We start from the raw sequence: 19,254 nt of genomic DNA, 5'->3' as shown, positions 1-19,254 counted from the left end.
GTTCTTTTCCAGTCTTGGCATCCCAGAGCCGAACGGTTTTATCACTGGAGCCTGAGGCCACCATCTGGCCGTCCAAAGAGACGGCCACAGCCCAAACCCAGTTTGAATGCCCCTGGAGTGTCTGGAGTTCTTCTCCGGTCTTGGCATCCCAGAGCCGGACAGTCTTATCACTAGAGCCTGTGGCCACCATCTGGCCGTCCGGAGAGAAGACCACCGTCCTAACCCGACCTGAATGGCCCAAGAGGGTCTGCAAATGCGCGCTCCATGATTGCTTTGTTGTTGGCAATGCAGCCATCAACCTGCGAGGTTCTTCAAATTTTCTTCTAATTATTGACCCTTCAGGGGAAAAAGCAATCCCGGAAGAATAAAGCTGTAGTGGAGCAGAACTAGCAATTTCCATGTTTCTGAGGATGAATCGCTGCGCATCACGTAAAATCTCTGAAAAATTCGAATCTGATTTCTGGAATTTCCCACATTATTAACTGTATACTGTAACACTCTGGCATATCAGGACTTACCGTCACCAGTGCTATTAATGTATTTAAATTACCAACAGTCTCATGTACCATCCCCATTAAACTCATCGTTTCCAGCCAATGAAGGAAATGCTTCTCCAGAAAACCACGCACTTCATCATTAACAGGCTTGTTGCTCTGCTCCAAATGATATACCCAATGGCAACATGAGTATTTTAACTCTTCTGGAAGGCACCGATCAATAATCTGGTCATTGATATCCTTTCGTCCTGCCGCATAGCTGGGCAAGCCGCAGATATTCTGCTTCAGGAAGTTACCCATGATACATAAACATTGTGCAACTATTTTCTGGTGTATCCCACACTTCTCCACTTGGAGGGCAGTTTCGGTGTTGAGGAGAAAAGATCGGAAATGTAAATGAAGAAACTGAAGTACCTCATCAGGATCAGTTGGCATGTTGAAAATTGTGCGAAGTGAATTAAGTGATTGTAGTTGATCGATAATATGATATGGAGAGACGTCAAGGAAGCGTGCCAGCGCATCAACTAAGAGCGGCTTGTGAAGAAGAACAACAACTCCAACTATATCCCGGAACTTTTGTATATCCTGCAATTTGGACTCCAGGCCAGCCTTCTCAAGCAGCAGCTGCACCACCACTTCTTGGCTATTCTCGGCCGCCCATGAGAGCGGTGTTCGGCCGTATTGGCTATCCTTGCACTCCAAGTCCGCATCCTTYTCAAGCAGCAGCTGCACCACCGCTTSGTGGCYGTTCTCRGCCGCCCATGAGAGCRGYGTTCGRCCGWATTGGCTATCCTTGCACTCCAAGTCCGCATCCTTCTCAAGCAGCAGCTTCACCACCGCTTKGTGGCCGTTCTCAGCCGCCCATGAGAGCAGTGTTCGACCGAATTTGCTATCCTTGCACTCCACGTCGGCATCTATCTCAAGTAGGATCTTCACCACCGGCTCATGTCCTTTCTTTGCGGCTGAAAGTAGGAGCTCCTTTTGTATATCATCTCTGGACTGAATCTGGGTTCCTCGCTTCAGCAGAAGCTTTAAAGCTCCAGTATGCTCACTACAAATGGCATAATAAAGTGGCGTCCCTCCAATGTCATCTGTCGAGTCAACTGCAGCCCCTGCTTTGAGTAACAGGCTGACTGCCTCCACATGTCCATGCAAGACAGCCCACGAAAGTGGAGTCCGGTTGTGCTTGTCTGCCGAATCGACATGAGTCCTCTTCCTCAAGAGTCTTTTCAAGGACCTTTTAGTCAAGAGGTTCACAACAGCACTATGGCCGTTTCCCGCGGCCCATGATAAGGCAGATCGGCCATGCACATCGTCTTTGGCGTCCGGATCAGCTCCATCCACTTTAATCAAGTGTTTAACAACAGGGGTAATGCCGAAATATGATGCAACCATAAGAGTGGTGAAACCAGTGGGAAATTCTGTGTTCATAGAAGACCAATAAATCTGGAACCAGACTTTGCAGCGAGCTGTACTTGCATCACAAATCATAAGCAGGGGCCGTAACATGGCATCACTTTTGAGATCTGACTCCAAAAAATGAGCAGTCCAATATCTAGCAGTGTAGTCAAGAAAAACGTAGCTGTCAGTGAGTCTAAGTACATCACCTGTAAGTATCTGGGCCTTCTCAAACTCGGTGAAGAGTAAGAGTTGGCTACAAATCATTGCGAGGATACTGTGCGATTCATGCAACCTTAAGGAATGCCTCCATTTGTATCTTTTTTCGACAGCAACAGGTGTCTTCTCGAGAGTATCTTGAAGCAAAAATTCCCTTGCCGTTTGGTGAAGGAGATAAATTTTGGAGTCTACAATGGTGACAAAAAGTCCGCATAGGCCTTGCATGGTTTCGCGAAAACGGTCTTCTGGTCCGAGAGCGAGGTCAACATAAGATCGATGACCCTCTCTCAGGGCCAGGGCGAGGTTCATCTCCTGCAGGTTCAATGGTCGCGCTGCTCCAACCACAATGTGAAGTAATTTCTTGGCTTTTTGAGAATCTGTGCTCCTTGATAGGATTTGCTCATAAGCCTCATCAACAGACTGTGGGAGGTTTGAGGTAACCTCGACTATTCCTCTTTTGTCGATGTGTTCCTTGTTCTCAATTAAGTTCAAGGTAAGATAGACCCAAAGATATGTTCTGTTGCGAACACGAGTCAGATTTTGAAGTAAGAGATTTTGCTCATCTTCTGTTAGCCGTAGTCGAGCTTTTACTTCCTTGACCCTTGCTTCAATAAAAACAACAACAATCTCTTGGGAAATCTTCTCCATCTCGACATCACTTTCACCACTAAGATGAATGATAGGCTGTCCAGGTATGTCAAGAGGCTGAAAGCCCCGCCGGATGTGGCTGTAGGGGCGACTAGTAATCAGGAATTTCAGATTGAAATTATGCCGAGTCTCACCCGTATAAAGCCTGCGCAAGGCTTCCGTAAATTGGGACCATCCATGTTGTTCACATTCATCTAAGGCGTCCAAAAGGCATATAATTTCTCCGGCATGCTTTTCTTTCGCGGAACTGATAAGGATGTTCCAAAGTTCACTGAATGACTTGGTGATCCTTTCATTCATTTCAAATTGCTCGATGAGGGCTTCGGTAAGCAGGTCACGATTCTGGCTAAAGAGCTGGTGAAGGATGCAACATAGCGCATTTATGATACTTTTTTGTTCTTCAAAGTCATCTTTAAAGAAGAAATATCCAACTGTTCGAGACATGCCTTTTGTGAGAATGGAATCTGCGAGGTATTTGGCAAGTACAGACTTTCCACATCCAGGATTTGCAGAAACCCAGAGCATTCGTGATGTCTGGCTTGTTTGCCAGTCTTGAAAGATTGTATGGTTAACAAACCATTGGCAAGTCCCTGGTATTCGATCAGGATTACGGTCTTTTTGATCTCGGTATGGCGACACATTAAGCTTCTTCAGGATATCCATCTGCCTTGCTTTTAATCTTTCATTCAGCTGAATTTTCGCATCATATCTCGGGCTGTCATTCTTTTGATGAGGGACAACTGTCAAGAGCAGCTGAGAATAAGCAGCGGCAGCCAGGGCTGCATACCCTTGCCATTCTTTGTTCTTGTGAGAATCACAGTAGTCACAGATACCTCGGATCACCAGACAAGGAAGCTGATCCATAATTCCAGCCGCCTCCATTTCAAAGCAGAGAATATTCGATGCTTCAGCAATAGAGTCTCGCGTCTTAGCATCCTTCATGACCTGATTTCCGGATGCGATTAAACCGTAATGAATTTGAGGCTTGTGAGATGTTCGTAATGTGCGTTTCACTAATCGGCTCTGGTCACATGCTGAGCAATCCGGCTTATTGTTGGGATGCACATAATCCGCGCTGAAAAGCCAGTCTTCAGGTCGGGAGAATTCTTTTTTCAATTGTTCATACATGTTCAGTGTATTGGAAATAGTCTCTTCAATATCTTTCTCTCTGATCATGTGATCACTGCGCATTTGAGACACGGCGTTTAGCAATACTTGCGGGGGCTTGTTGAGGCAGCCAGTGCGCTGAAGGCGTCCATCTGACAGTGTCTTCCCATAATCATACTGTATCACGCCACCAGAAGTATTGGATGGTGTACTGACTACCACATCCCCAAGGCGAACATCGGTGCTTGTGCTGGGTACACCACCTCCAATACCCACCATCAAGGCAAATTTTAGGGAGGGAAATGTTGAGTGCATCTTAGCTACAACCGTTGTAGCGGATGTTGTCCCATAGACACCAGACGGTAAGCAGGCAATAACTATATTATGGCCACTCGTTGAGCCAAGTGTATAGGAGTTGGGATCAGTTGGCGGTTGAGGAAGGGACTCATGTATCTCGTTGAGCATGACCTTTGCAGCTGTCATCTCCAGCGGCACTGCGCAAATCCAGGCAACCGTGTAGTCATTATGAGAGAGTCTCGTGGCCGCCATTTTCTGACCACGGCATCACAGAATAAATTAAACAATGAACTTTGACGTGGTGTTGGAATGACATGAATACTAGGGTTTCTGTGTGTAGGTTATTGGGATTTGAGGTGGGAAGACTCATATTTAAGCGGGGTCAGCGCAAGGCTGGCAGTGAATGAGCTGGCGCAGCTGAGCGACCAGGATATGACCACTTGGTGTAACGAATCATATTCTTTGAGGATGTCGTTCTGTCCATGCAGCCCCAGCCTTATATTTACCGCTTGTCCGCTCTCCTTGGTAGAAAAGGCAAAGAGGCTGTGGAAGCTTGCAAATCTTAGAGCCCGAGTCGCATATGACAATCATTGTGGCAAAGCAGCTTTATTGTGAATTCTGCCAGGGATTGAGGAAGCCTGCCTGTTCTAAGAGCAGTCCAAGTTCTGGGCTGTCTGATGCCTGTCTTCTGGCTTAGCATGTTAATTGACTGGTTGAGAGCTAAACCCAACTTCATACAACGATTCTCAATACCGCACTCGGTACTTAAAAATGTTAGTAACAGGAAACTATGACAAGGTTTAGTTATTCCAGTCCTAGAGACAAGTAAACGTATAGATGTCCATTTTCCTTGTGCGTATATATAAGAATTTGTTTCATCGTGGGCTAATGATTAGGCGTGTGTAACATGAGTTGGATAGAGACAGACTGGATGAACCCTTTGTTGGGGAATCTGAAGAGATCTGAAAAGTGGCATCCGGGGCTTCACCCCCAGGGAACATTTGTTCTATCTTCTCGCGTTGACATGTTTGGAGGGATAAAAAAAGTGGGCGTTACGAGGGTTTCCCCCGGGGAAATGCTTCATTCATTCCCGTTCAGGGCCATGGATATATGTGGTGGCCGGGTCACACACCAAACCACAGTCGAGCAATGCGCAGTGCCCTCGCATATTTGTCGACATCCAAGTAGAATCTCCACGGGCTTAACGCAACATGAACAGCCCGACACTCCGTGTCAAATGCCACCCAAGAGTCCGCATGTCTCTGGTTCCAGTTTGTGCCCAAGGAAATCGGGTACAAGAGGCCGAACACGGCTATTGTGCCACCCCCGACCACGGCGAGAATAAGTATCGGCGACCATTTTTCGTAGGCCCTCCTAAAGGATGTGTAATACATACCAGAGGACGAACAAATTTTAGTCGAGAKGATAAATAGCACGGCCGATCCAACAGCAGCAGTGATGGCACCGACGAACCCGGCGGGGAATCCCGCCGCGTCATCTCCCGGCATGTAGAAATGAGGTTCGCTAAACAGCCAGGATTTTTGGCAGAGCTCTGCAGCTGAGCAGGTGGACGTGCCTGGGGCACTGGGTATCTGTTTTCCCAGGCATGTGTAGCTGTTATAGATTGTCTGCATGCCTCGCGTGCCTCCGCTTACCTGCCGATGCACCGAATAGATGGTGGCTCCCCACTGCAGAACGGCCACTAAGCCAACGATCCAGGGTAGAAGGCGGCGGATGCGGGGCACACGAGACAAGATACACGAGTAGGGGTGGAATTGGATTTGGCTGGAGTATCGCCAGGTCACTGTCCAAGCAAGTAAAGAGTAAGTGGCTTTCGGCGTCGGGTAGATGAACGAGAAGGCGAAGGAGATCCACCAGGTGACCATTGGCCCGACTATATCCCAGATCAGGAAGGCCCAGTCAATCACGCTGATGTCCCGGATTCCGCGACACTCCTCCACCTCCTGATTGAAATATGGCGCGACCTTCCTCAAGCTCCACACTGCACTGACCGAGGTAAGGGTGATGGCCCACCAACCGTACAACGCGGTCGGCCCCATGGCCGAATCAGTCGCCGACGAGGGAATGACCTTGTAGCCGTTGAAGCAGCTGACTATCTGACACCAATCATAAGAGTATTTATTAGGTGCGGTGACTCCCGTTTCGAGGACGTAGTACCGCCCTAAGTCGGCATACGTGGAGTAGAGATCACTCTCTTTCCACGCGGCCGCTATGGCGCTGCAGTTGCTCGCCTCAGGCACCACGGATGCGCACTGCTTGAACTTGGTGTTTTTGTAAAGTGCAAAGTCGGATGAGTTGGCCGTGTTGTTAAATTTGACTAGAAGCGTGATGAGAATACTGATCACGGCGATCATATTGAGGGCCCCGAGCACGAGGACGACATTGACCGCGCCGACGATATATGGTTTCATGAAGGCGACACTGTCGATCGAGGGCCATTCCGCCCGTTTGCAATCTCTGGTTTCTTCATCTTCATTGAACAAGGTTAGCACCCTCTCCCTCACCTCCGGCTCTTGCGCGGATGGAATTGAATAGCATAAACAGTAGCACTTACATCCGTGTGATTCCTCCACTTCTAGTGAGTCATAACCGTATTGAGCGCTCGATCGCACCATCGCTGTGAGTGTGTAGCAGGTCCAACTTCAAAAAGTATAGAGGTACGTGGTGAATCTGACGAGAGAGAAGAGTAGAAATGAGTCTTTGTGGTAAAGGCCCGAGAGATTTAAACTGGAGGGCCATTGTCCCCATACTTCGCATAGCTATGAGATTGCATCTGGGGACCTTCTCGTTGGGGCCCTCGTGCCAAGGCTTACTCGCTCGTTATTACTGAAGGTAATACAGACCAGGGTCATAAGTACTATCATGCTATGCAGGTTCCTTCTTTCAGACACAAAAGCATCTGCTTGCCCCTTTGCCCGGCGGAAAAAGCAAATCTGTGTTATATATCTATGGCCAGCCCACCGCACAGACTTCAGCCAAAATATGCAAGGCTGAGCTCTGGATTCCAAGCCAATGAGACGTGAGATGTGACAAAGGTCATATGTCTGCATGCGCAAGGCAGAATTCAAGACACATAACGGGCAAATTCCTTAAGAGCATGGGAGTATCGAGTAACAAAGAAACTCTTGCGAGACCAATCTTCAACTGATATTACGCTATCCTAAGCACCAGTAGGCTCCACATTCAGAGCGAAGTAGACTATAACTCAAAAACAAGGTCATGATGCATATTTGCATTTAATATAAGTAACTAATAATAGCAACTCCCCCCGGTAGTGACATTAAGTAGAACTATTTTCCTCTCACCGTGCCTAAGTTTAGCCTAACTGATAAATCTGTATTTAACTCTAATTTTACCTACTGCTTAGCCAAGGAACCTAAGAGCTTGACCACTGCTTACGCTGGGCTGTACCCTCATTTAGGAGATCACTAAGATATATGATGTGAAACTATGTTGTATAGATCATATAGATCCTCATGGGTCAGGATGATCTAGTGAACTGTAACAACATCACGTGTGCCAAAACAAGGCAGTTTTTGGGTGTACTAAAGAGTGCAAGAGAGAGAACAGCTCTGGCGAATCTATGTAGATACTGATGCCTATCTTGGAAGTCTCAATAACTACGGAGGTTAGACTGACAGGTATAGCGAGAGAAGAAGGCCGCAATGCAAGCCGCCAAAAACCATATATTTATACTCCTAGCTAGACAACAGGGAGAAGATCAAAGTTTCGGGCTTGCCCCTATCTCACCGCACGTTAGGCTTCCTAGGTAGAGAACCCAACAATCTCCATGACAGCAAGCTGCTGCCGCTATATCAAGCTATCTACGGAGTAGTGCTGTAGGAATCTACGTAATGAAAGATTCTCATCAGATTAATTAAGTCGACGATGGACCCAGAGAAGAGCTATTAACTTCGTTGGCTGCGTTCGGAACAAGATCTAGATCACTACCAGTCGCCACGGGTCTTTTGTGTCTGTGAACTTCGGGGGTCGTGATGAAGTAATCTGAGAGCATATTAGTGGGCAGAAGTTGAATAGGATCCAGGAGTGCCAAGAACATCCTCGGAACTCCGCTCAACTAGAATTCGGTATGAACTCTAATCAATGTTGGGCACATGCACTTTAATGATTTATCAGCTATCCATGCAGCTGAGGAGGTTATGTAATTATTGAGGGACTAGACTATATCTATCCTTGGACATTGGTTTGTGGCGCATAATATAACGCGGCGGCTTCGGCGGCGTTCGGCGGCGCTAAGCTTCCATGATATAGATATATATTCAGCGCGGTCTGGAGCTTATGAGGACGATAGGCACGACTATTGTTCTCAGTTGATATATTACATCGTTGCGACTTCATCTTGCGTCCTCCAGTATCCGTCCTCACGGAAGCAAAATGCTCACTCTATATTTCCTTCAGTCCTCACGGGCCTTCCGCACGGCGTGGTTGCTTGAGGAACTGAATGTTGATTACGAGCTGAAGTTTGCGGACCGCAGACCGGATGGCTCCGTTCCCCCCGAGCTCGGAATTCCTACTTCCAAAGGGAAGGCGCCAGCAATCCGCGATGGTAACCTCGTTCTGGGAGAGTCTGGTGCAATTGCGGAGTGAGTACTAAACTGATTGACCGATGATTCAAAGAGATAAATTTGCCTCGTATGCTAGGAAGACTGACCTTGGGCGCCTATGTTAGATACCTCATCGAGAAATACGATACGACGCATCGGCTTCTTCCTACCCAGCCCGAAAAGCGTGCAAAGATTCGCGAACTCATGTGGGCTGCAGAAGGCGCCTTGATGCTTCATGCCGAAGCAGTTTTCTCTGCCCGTTTAGCGGCTCCTGCGGAAGTCGCGCCTGAGATTGAGGCGAAGTTGGCCAAGTCTGTACAGCATGATCTAGACTGGCTTGAAGGTCACTTAAAAGAGACCTCAACTAAGTTCCTTGCTGGTGACCATGTCACGGTTGCAGACACCATGATGGCTTTCTCCATTCAGGATATTTTCGCTAACAAGCTGGCTCCTGCCGGAAAGTCGTGGCCGAGGATCAATGAGTGGCTCAAGACTGTCGAATCGGGCGACGTCTACCAACGTGCTGTAAAGAGAACAGGCCATCATTTCTAGGCATGCACTTATCATGTGTTGAGACGGACCTGCTTATTACTCTTGTTTGCTCTGTCGCGTGTCTCTATCTCATCGTGAATGGAAATCATGTCTGCCGCCCAGAAATTCCTGATCAAACAGACCGTCAGGTTCAAACGAGCCAGCGGAGAAATGTAGCTAGCGGTCTAAGCGGAAGACTTAAGAACGGCCAAAAATAACTCCCAGTCCTCCTGTGGTTGTGGAGAGACAATAATCCTTATTAAGTTTGGACTTATTGTTCTCAGAAAATAACTCTAACAAGCACCGCTTTGGCAAAGTGCTTGATTACCTCTTTTCATGTTAAATCATCCCCGTAGTTAGGGATCTATAGAATGTAAAGGCCGTATTTACAAGGCCAGTGGTGGGGTGAAAGAATTGTATGTTAAGTGGGTAATGTGGAGTGGTGTTTGATGGGTCTGATCATTGTCTAGATCACAGTCCCCACCCGGGGGTAAGCTTGCACACGACATGGGGCTATCGAATGGAGTTAAGGCGGGAAAGCACGACTACATAGGATTCCCGAGCCATATCACGATTCTGCAACCAGGAAATGGTTTGTCAATATCAAACCCCGCCTCTCAATCATCACTATATCATAGGGCGCATCACTGCCGACTCGTTAAGAGCTGGCGAATCAATTGCTATACAGTTCATTTCACTTGATGGCAGGCTACAGCTCATTTGATTCTTACTGCAAGTACATTCATGCAAAGCTCAGCAGGAGCTGATTCAACTCTTATTCTGAGCATCGCTCTTCATCCCCTCCTGGACCCAGGCGCGGATCTCTGCGGCATGCTTCTCGATGCTCTCCTTATCCTTGGTCCGCTCCTTCACGTTATGCGGTGAGGGCACATGGCGACCCTTCTCTATGCCTGGTCGCTGGGCCATGCGGTCCTCCCACGCCTTTAGATGCGGGAACTCATTGATATCAACACCAGCCCAAGCGGCGGCCGCCACCCAGCCCCAGAGCGAGATATCGGCGATGGAGACATGATCGCCAACCAGGTATCCGGACTTGGACTGGGCGAGGTGCTTGTTGAGGACGCTGTAGAGCCGGCGCGTCTCATTGATGTACCGGTTCACGCCGTACTCAATGCGCTCGGGCGCGTACCGCGAGAAGTGGTTCGCCTGGCCTTGCATGGGGCCGACGCCGGCGTTCTGGAAGAAGAGCCAGTTGTTCATCTCATAGTACTCACGCGTGCCCTTGGGAAAGGAGATCTTGTGCTCGGGATCGTACTGCTCGGCCAAGTACTGGAGGATGCTGCCAGACTCGAACAGGCGGATCTTCTGCCCGTCGCTGAACGTGTCGGTCAGGGCGGGGATGCGACCATTGGGGTTGATCTCGAGGAACCAGCTGTCGGGGGTTTGGTCAGCCAGGCCAAGACTCTGCAGGGCATGGTCGGATTTGTATGCACATACTCCTCTTTTTGCTCTAGCTTGGAGAGATCGATATGCTCAACATTGTAGGGCAGCCTGATTATATACATGTTAGCCACTGCTTACGAGATCTGGGCTGCTGCCATACCCGAGCTCTTCCAGCGCGATGGAGATTTTGATGCCATTGGGCGTCTGCGCTGTGTACAGAGTGATGTTAGGGCGACTCATGGCTGCGAGTGGATAATAGTGAATGGGTTACAATGGTGCAATGATGCGATCAAGATGCAATGTTGATTTGTGTTCTTTACAGGTTTAAAAAATAAGGATAGAAGGGAATCAAGTGGTGAAGTCATTGATGTTCCATGTTTATTGCGCACTCACCCTTCTCACCCAAGGTCACGCCACTGTAGGGCGAAGACCACGGTAGGCATGCAAAGGTCCCAGGTCCCGAGTAGAGTCGCATAACCAAACCGCTAAAATCGAATCCAACCCTTACTGAACTTGCAGTGGTGTGTGATTTGGTGCCTAGCCTAGGGAACCACCTCAAGTTTAGTTAAAACTGTTAGTTACAGTTTTTGTGGTTTTAATCAATGAACCTGACTTCCACCAAATCAGATTGGATAGAGTGGGTTCTAAGTTACTAGGAGGTAGCAGCTTCTTTTTTTAATCTTTTCTTAGCCTAAAGTTAACCAGAACCTTTCTATTCATCCTTTTATTCTTAATTTAGGAAGCTATAGTAAGGTTAAGATTATCCTCAAAGTAATGTGCTAAGAAAAGTGGTCCACCGGCATCTTCCAGCCAGCTACTAATAGCCACATTTAGATCCACTCGCTGCTCACATGGTTATGACGCCCTTATATGTTAGATCAGACACCATTTATTGAGACATGAATACACGTACATATACCTTTGACGCGATTCGTTGGCAGGAGGGCCACTCGCCAGTGGATTACGTCATGCACAATAAAACCACCCTACCAACAATTATATCGGATTTAACGTATGGTTATCGAGATCGACCTATCATGGATTGCTTCTACTATGACGTTTTGGCGAAACCCATTGCCCTGTGGATAACGTTAATGAGTAAGGCGCCTGGAAATGTGGAGATTTGTGGTTGACATCTGATCCGCGTCCGTGCGTAGATGCGGCTGTAGGTGTGGGGTGGGTATTTTGAGAGAGACTTCAATCCTGTTGAGTGAGCTACGCCCCTTAAGTCGGGTATCATAGCCCAAATCGTCCCTTTGAAATAAGATCTGTCAGGCAGCAGGGCGCAACGAGAACTCCATCAGAGTTAGGCCATTTGTATCAGCCTATCGTGGTATTCCTAATCTGCAGGAGAAGCTAAGGATTATCATGACGACCTCTCAGCTATCGTTGGTAAATCTGGAAGAATATAGTTTATAGAGGTGGGATAAGGGCCTCGTATTATTAATGCGGAGGGCTTCGGATTTGTCATGGACCTCCGCCCTATCTCTTTACAGACGACCATCCATTCTCACCGATTTCCACGTATCACTCCGTCCGTTTCTGTCCTTTAACGAGATCTTAGTTGGAATATATGAATTGAATGGAAACAATGGCTTCCAATGATCAACCACGCGATATGAGCAAGTGGCGGGAAGTACTCCTCGACCCCAATGTCCAGTTCCCCGGTGAGTCGAGCGAATACCGACGGGCACGCAACGACCTGTTAGAGCGTGAGGCAGAGCTCCGGCAGCTTAATGAACTGGTTGCTTCCCAGCGCCGAGCACTTCCACCGGGTGGCCTGGTTAAAGAGGACTACGTCTTCGAGTCTGCGGGCGACGGGACTGAGGTGAGGCTCTCGGAGTTATTCGCACCGGGTAAGAACTCGCTGGTCATTTACAACATGATGTTCCCCCGCTGGCCTAAGGACCTGCGAGCGGGTGCCACAGGAGGTGAGACAGCCAAGCTGCCGCTTGCTGAGCAACCATGTCCATCGTGCACGTCAGTTGTTGATGGGCTTGAGGGTGCTGCATTGCACCTCGCTGAGCGCACCAATCTTGTTGTGATTGCAAAGGCAAGTCCCAATCGACTCAGCACCTACGCACAAGAACGTGGCTGGCGCAACCTGTGACTGCTGTCTTCAAGGAGGAACACATTTAACCGCGACTATCTCGCTGAAACACCAAGCGGTGTGCAGCGAGCAGTCCTGCATGTGTTCTCGCGTAATAAGGATGAGATCCGACACCACTGGACCAGCGAGATGACATTCAAGCGCGGGGACACCAGCTCTCTGGACCCAGTCTGGCCAATCTTCGGTGTCCTCGACTTGACGCTTGAGGGACGTGGAGACAGCGCTACGTATCCCAAGATGCAGTACTAAGGTGTTCTACGGCGAGGATGGCATACTCAGGTGTCTGCCGTATCTGGGATTGGGAGGCTGGTCAATTAGATCGAAGTTACTTCTGAATCTTACTTTATTGGAGTTGTGTTAGCAACAGTCCTTGATGCAGTTTCCCGTCCTAATATATCTGATACTGGGCGCTAAATCCGAGTGACCGTACTGTCTCAATTACCACCACTACGATATGCGTATTATGGATTTCTGATCGAGTTACGAGCTTACGTCTGCTTATGAAGCACGAACATGATGCGAATCCCAAAGGGAGAATTTTGCTCTGTAAAGCGAGGACCTGTGAATTCCCTCTTGTGGTTAGTTTTGCTGTTTTCGGTATGGTCTTCCCGATACGCCGTCTTGTAAACACCACCCGCATCGGGATCTCCAGTATATCTAGACCGGACAGAATCCGAGCCAGGGTCTCCGACCAAGCGCCACCGTTCTATGGCATTCAAGGGAACTTAAATTCCTTTCTGGGTATGATATACGAATATATGGCTCAACTTGAGAGGCTTGCACAAATGTGAGTTACTGCGCCATGTGTGAGACCTCTCAGAGCAGTTGACCACCCAAGAGGCATTTCTTATGTTGATTTACGGGATATCTAGACGTTTTCATATGTTATGTCACATAATGCCATTCATGAGTACATGCTCATGGTTATGTCCCCATATGGAGGGATCTGATATGGGAAGATTGGCTCAGAAGACGTTCAACAAGAGGAATGAATTCTTGTGAGATTCCTCTTGAGAGGAAATCAAGCACGTGAGGTCTTCATCGAGAGAGAAAGCCAGATAAGAGGTATCCGATTACGAGAAATAACTCATCGGGATGGATAAGTTCTAGAACAGCTGTCTCATGCCCAATCTGGCAATGAGAGATACGCGTATTCTATCGCCTAGGTGCTGGGAGCTCCACAGCTAATTGTGGTTACGGAATTGCTTGGCAGGCACACATGCCACTGTTTTGTGGAAGACAGAGAAGCACAGGCAAGTATAACCCAGGATTCTTCTAACGTAGCAACGACCATCCAGTCGTGCGTAACAGCTGGAAGGTCGACAGGAGAGAATATCAAGGAGAAATTTAGGTCATATAACGTAAGCGTTTGCCAGTCTTAATAAAGGTGGACCTCTGAATTCGCATGAAGATCTTGGGAAACCCAGTTGGAAAACCAAGACCGAGGTTGGGGGAGTCGGCTAGCAGCCGGCGGAAGGACGAGAGAACCAGGGTCAACATGGTATCAAACGAAGGAGACAAAATCGAAAGCAAGCCACATAATCAAGATGCGCAGAAGCAATCGAGTCCTCCTTCAACCCAGGAAACGGAGACGACCAAAGCTGGCGCAAAGGCCAGCAGGTCATTGCTACTGGCGAGTAGTAGAATTTCCTCCATAAGTGGATCCTCCATAAGTTCCTCCAGTAGTAGCGGAAGTGTATCTAGGTCCAGTAGTAGATCTGTAGGATCTAGTCTACACCCAGCAAGCACGCCTCAATCAACCCAGGCCGCCCGAACATGGCAGGTTGTGTCAGTAACCTACTCCATCTCCATTTGGTCCAAGAAGAGTGGAGTCATCAATATAAGACCCAGTATTCCCTCCAGATCCAGAAGATGGCTATTCCCGGTAAACACGCTTTAATTCACGCAGATCACACAAGCAGGATAGGACGTGGCAGTCACCTACATAATATCCCCCTTCATAGGTTTTCGCCTATTCCGAGCAAATGGACTTCAATTAGTCCAAGTCAAATAAGCAGGATAGCTCATGGGAGTTACTAACTCCAGAAGATCCTCCAGAAGTGGATCCTCCAGAAGAAGCGGATCCTCCTTCTCCAGTATAAGTAGATCATCCGTAAGTAGACATAATTATGACTTAGACGTTCTCTGTTTCCTTAATGAGTTTCCTAGTCTGTATTTCTTCTCACAAGGACGTGTGAATAACAAGTTGATCTTTGATTAGTGCATCCTTTGCTTTGTGCAGGGTTTATGTAGATTCCTCTAGTGCAGGGTCAATACCTTGGTAGATAAGCCTGATCTGTAACAGTGAATCATCTGACTAACTCAGTGCAGGTCAGTGCAGGTAAATTAGAGGGCCTGTCTGGATCAGAAGTCATGTATGTACATCTTGGGTTTATTGTGTTGGCTTTTCACAGGGTAAAGAAAGAAGTCTTGACTTGAGTATACACTCTTTATCACCTATCAATTGTATTTATTCGCTGAACCACAGCCACGAGACTATAGACCAGATTTTGAGATAAATCATATACTTATGTTGTGAAAACCACCTCAATGTGATTGCACCGCCCGGAAAAGGCTAATCGGCGTCAACGGAAATCAGGTCATTGGCTGATAGCGTGACACACTGCCATCGGAGAGCACTGGCTGGATCACCACCATGGGCTGGAGATTCAGCTCACTAGCAAATGGCCAATAAGCATCTATCTGTCGTGTCGTCTGTCCTTGCGGGAACAGGAATTGGATGCTAGTGATCGCCTTGTGTTGCCTTGCTTTCAGCCTTGTGTTACCTTGCTTTCACAGTGCCTTGTTGAACACATACAGTACCATAGCCTTTGGCCTGCATGAGCCAACGCCCAACTTTCGCAACAGATATAATATTTGTATCATAGCTTCTCGACTAGTTGCACGGCAAAGGTTGGCTCAATAATAGTGTCCTTGGCTGCAATAATTGGTGACTGTGTGCTGAATAGTGGCAGTGCTCCGACAGGGAGAAAAGCACCTTGTTTAGGTGCATGCGGCTCACGCGGGCCAGGGGAAAAAGCACCGCGAGGGAACGGACGGTTCTCTATATTGCCTTCATGTTCTCTCCAATATGGCTCTGCTCAATAGGGCGAATTGAGCTCATTTGGCCCTTAATGAACCGCCTCACGAGTTTCGTCAATGATCAATGCTATAAGAATAAGGGGTTGGTTACTTACCACTAATAACTGATTGGTCACATCTGAGACCACATTCCCTTGGTATTTCTATGTAATCTTGGGACAACTTGCGATCCCGGTGTTATAACCACCAAGGATCGCTGAATCAACAGGCTGACATTAGGGGTATTTCAACCTGGCCTCTCCCACATGGTTTTTCAAAAAAACGATCATAATCCCCTCCTGAATCGATTCCGTCTGACCTCATTCGTCCTGAATGCAAACTAGTCTATGCAATTTTAGCATGTTCTGATATATATTTGTCTGTGAGTCACGACATCCCTCTCCGGTCAGGGGTTTTGGTGCCCACCCGCGATTCAGGCGTTAACGTACCAACTCCTCGAGTCCGACTCTTATCCGCAACTCAGCATGTATTCATTTTTGCCTTCTACCACTGCCAAAGAAAGTTTGACTGGTCCATTCAGCTCGCCTTCTCAACACTAGTCGCTATCCGTGTGAACTCGACGATAATCTGCAAACAGCTAAGAGATGGGTGCGGGGCCACCGGCCGGGTTCTGGCCGCCTAACAAACTTGTTCTCAATGTGTGTTTTCTAAACGGGGGGGAATTTGAACAGAGTACGGTCAAATCCTTGGTCAGAATGCATTATAACTCTATCCCCATGCGCCTCCGCTTCAAGTTCCTATCAGAATGGGACACAAGCCCTTCCGACATTCGTATTCTATTCACAGACCATTCCAAAGCCTATATCGGACGTCAAGCCGAGGCCTACCCAGGCCAGCCCACCATGTGGCTCAATATGCACCCTAGATTGCCGACACAGGACGCCGCTCGGGACAAGGTGCAAGCCGACGTACTCCACGAGTTCGGGCACGCATTGGGCCTGGTACACGAGCACAAGCACCCGCAGTGCAAGGCCAAGTGGAACTACGGCCAACTTATGAACAGGAGTCGATGGGATTTGGATATGGTGCGCCGCAACTACGACGATGATACGCATAGCGCCATCAATACCAGGTGGGACCGGGCGTACGATCCAAAGTCGATTATGCATTACGCTATCGCGAGGGGAGACACGCAGAGCGGGCTGAGGGATGTCCCTCAGAATACTGTGCTCTCTGACGGCGACAAGGAGACGTTAGCGCTGATCTACCCATCGGTTGCTGTTGTGAAGCAACACTCCACAGTGCCTAAAGAGCCCACGAAGGAGAAGAGGGAGAAGGAGAAGAGGGAGAAGGAGAAGAGGGAGAAGGAGAAGAGGGAGAAGGAGAAGAGGGAGAAGGAGAAGNGAAGGAGAAGAGGGAGAAGGAGAAGAGGGAGAAGGAGAAGAGGGAGAAGGAGAAGAGGGAGAAGGAGAAGAGGGAGAAGGAGAAGTGGGAGAAGGAACTTAAAAAGTTCACAAAGAACTATAAGAGGGGGAAGGAGATACGTCCTGAGAAGTGGAAGCCCTCTCAGAAATCGTATGTCTACGGGAACAACTCTGCCGTGGTTTGCGGAGGCTACGTAGATGTAAATATTAGCGCAAGTGTGACAATCCATGGCGGCGGCCATGTCATCGTGTGCGGCAATAGCCATACGGTCGTCTATGGTGATAGCACGGTCTGGGCCAGCGGAAATGCCTATGTTTATGTCAACGGCGGTGGCTCTGCAAGGGTGAGTGGGAACGCCGCGGTCGAATTCACAGGCACAGCCACAGGAGATGTCACTGGGAACGGTTCTATTCGTTGGAACGTCTGACTGGTATATTTATTCTATATAAGCCTCTATCTCAAATACCGGAAACAGCATATTAGACCTACCATTTGCTTTTCTATTAACAGAGCCTAATGCCGGCCGACTCGCACTTGTGTCTAGAATATCAACCCCCTCGCCAATCAATCAACACTCCATCAACCTGATTAACCTGGTGCAGCCTAACTAGTAGCATAATGGCTATGTGGGTGCTTCCTCCGTCGGAAGCAAGCAAGAGTGATCCGAACGCCAGCACGCATGAAACAGGAGATACATAGAAAACGGCGTGTTGCCATTGAAATCAGCCCAAAATTCAGCCCAAAATAATACCGGAACGCCCGAGACTTCTCAAAGCCTGTGGCGGAACGAATCTGTCGCGCAGTGGAATACTCAATGCTTTGGCAAAGATTTATCTCGAGCGACAATATGGAGAGCACAATAAGGTGCATTAATCCTACCGCACCCCATCCCTGCGGTGATGACGGCAAATCGTTGATTGTAGCAGACTCAGAAGTCAATCGCCCTTCTAAGTATTGCAGAGGACTTAGCAGACAACCCAGGACTCTCGTTAATGTATCTCTCTCCAAGACTCACCAAGCACAAGAGCAGCTAGCGGAACCACAGCTGTCCAACATCGCCAAATACCCCCAGCAGCTTTTTATAAAAAATAAAATCCTCTTGAAGTAGGAATAGTTCAGTGCAGCAGGTGTGTGAAAAGGCTCGCGACAACATAGCCCTTACAGACAGTGTCAGAACGGCCACAGGACCTCGAACAAGACATATGGCTCGAGTCGAAGCTTCATCACAGCTGTTGTATGATCCTAATATACATCGTCTTCTACCATGCCAAGCCTAGCCATACTTAAAAGCGGAAGACAGCCTTCTAAGGAATCTAGTGCAGCAAGGAATACGTTAGCCTAAAGTTGCAGCTGCATTTTCCCAAATATACAACTCGATTGCCTTCAGTGAGGTGCTCGAAGCGCAAGAGGATCTCCAGGCATGGCCCTAGATAGCCCGAGCTACTGCTGGAGCCGTCAGACAAATTTTCAGGAACTCTACTAGAAATCTCCAGCATCATCCTCTCCGAATCTCGGAATGAAAGAACTGAAATACATAGTCCGCAGACATTCTCATAAACCTTAATCAACTAAAACAGACTATAGTCTAGATACTTCTTTAGCTTCAGTTCTGAGATATAGGAGCACAGTCCACTTATTTTCTCAAAAAGTGCGTTTTATTGGCTTAAAAAAAAAAAAAATTCGACTCGGGAAAAGTCCGACAGCCTCCCATCTCCACAAAGCTTGATCTTATGCGCGCAAAAGAATCCGTAAACTCTACCTTACTGTCGTCCCAGGCAAGTCAGCGCACTACCGGGCGGGGAAGAGGGTCGTGCAGGAGCTTTACCGAGTTGTAATTCCTGGATTAAAGAATCAAGACATTAGAGATATTGGAATCGGAACTTATTGCGTTTCATAGGAAGAGGTTCCGCAACCTGTCATTTAGACACGTTCAGCAACTCAAGTGGAAAACCAGTTCTTTTTGCCGGCAGTTCCCTAAACATAGCTGGCT

The 19,254-nt window shown here is 48.1% G+C and overlaps 5 protein-coding genes across 5 annotated transcripts; 3 read left to right on the top strand and 2 right to left on the bottom strand.

Moving 5' to 3' along the window:
• Positions 1–5,290: 5,290 nt before the first annotated feature.
• Positions 5,291–6,802, bottom strand: Asppvi_008353 (uncharacterized protein; the record flags this gene model as incomplete). Its single annotated transcript, XM_043304224.1, has 3 exons — positions 5,291–5,540; positions 5,640–6,657; positions 6,742–6,802. 3 exons carry the CDS (start codon positions 6,800–6,802, stop codon positions 5,291–5,293), a joined length of 1,329 nt encoding a protein of 442 aa, XP_043160159.1.
• Positions 6,803–8,582: 1,780 nt separating this feature from the next.
• Positions 8,583–9,304, top strand: Asppvi_008352 (glutathione S-transferase family protein; the record flags this gene model as incomplete). The annotated part of the gene is made up of 2 exons (XM_043304223.1): positions 8,583–8,791; positions 8,878–9,304. The coding sequence occupies 2 exons, from the start codon at positions 8,583–8,585 to the stop codon at positions 9,302–9,304; spliced, it is 636 nt and encodes a 211-aa protein (XP_043160158.1).
• A 747-nt stretch (positions 9,305–10,051) lies between these two features.
• Positions 10,052–10,927, bottom strand: Asppvi_008351 (glutathione S-transferase family protein; the record flags this gene model as incomplete). The annotated part of the gene is made up of 3 exons (XM_043304222.1): positions 10,052–10,676; positions 10,742–10,795; positions 10,848–10,927. 3 exons carry the CDS (start codon positions 10,925–10,927, stop codon positions 10,052–10,054), a joined length of 759 nt encoding a protein of 252 aa, XP_043160157.1.
• A 1,351-nt stretch (positions 10,928–12,278) lies between these two features.
• Asppvi_008350 (uncharacterized protein) lies at positions 12,279–13,046 on the top strand (the record flags this gene model as incomplete). Its single annotated transcript, XM_043304221.1, is given in 2 exon segments — positions 12,279–12,793; positions 12,812–13,046. The coding sequence occupies 2 exon segments, from the start codon at positions 12,279–12,281 to the stop codon at positions 13,044–13,046; spliced, it is 750 nt and encodes a 249-aa protein (XP_043160156.1).
• A 3,548-nt stretch (positions 13,047–16,594) lies between these two features.
• Positions 16,595–17,691, top strand: Asppvi_008349 (uncharacterized protein; the record flags this gene model as incomplete). The annotated part of the gene is made up of 2 exons (XM_043304220.1): positions 16,595–17,091; positions 17,151–17,691. The coding sequence occupies 2 exons, from the start codon at positions 16,595–16,597 to the stop codon at positions 17,689–17,691; spliced, it is 1,038 nt and encodes a 345-aa protein (XP_043160155.1).
• Positions 17,692–19,254: the final 1,563 nt, after the last annotated feature.

This window comes from Aspergillus pseudoviridinutans (genome assembly GCF_018340605.1).
Source record: "Aspergillus pseudoviridinutans IFM 55266 DNA, scaffold_5, whole genome shotgun sequence".
In the NCBI taxonomy this organism is placed as follows: domain Eukaryota; kingdom Fungi; phylum Ascomycota; class Eurotiomycetes; order Eurotiales; family Aspergillaceae; genus Aspergillus; species Aspergillus pseudoviridinutans.
The sequence above is the reverse complement of the archived record's forward strand: the minus strand, read 5'-3'. Positions and strand labels throughout refer to the sequence as shown.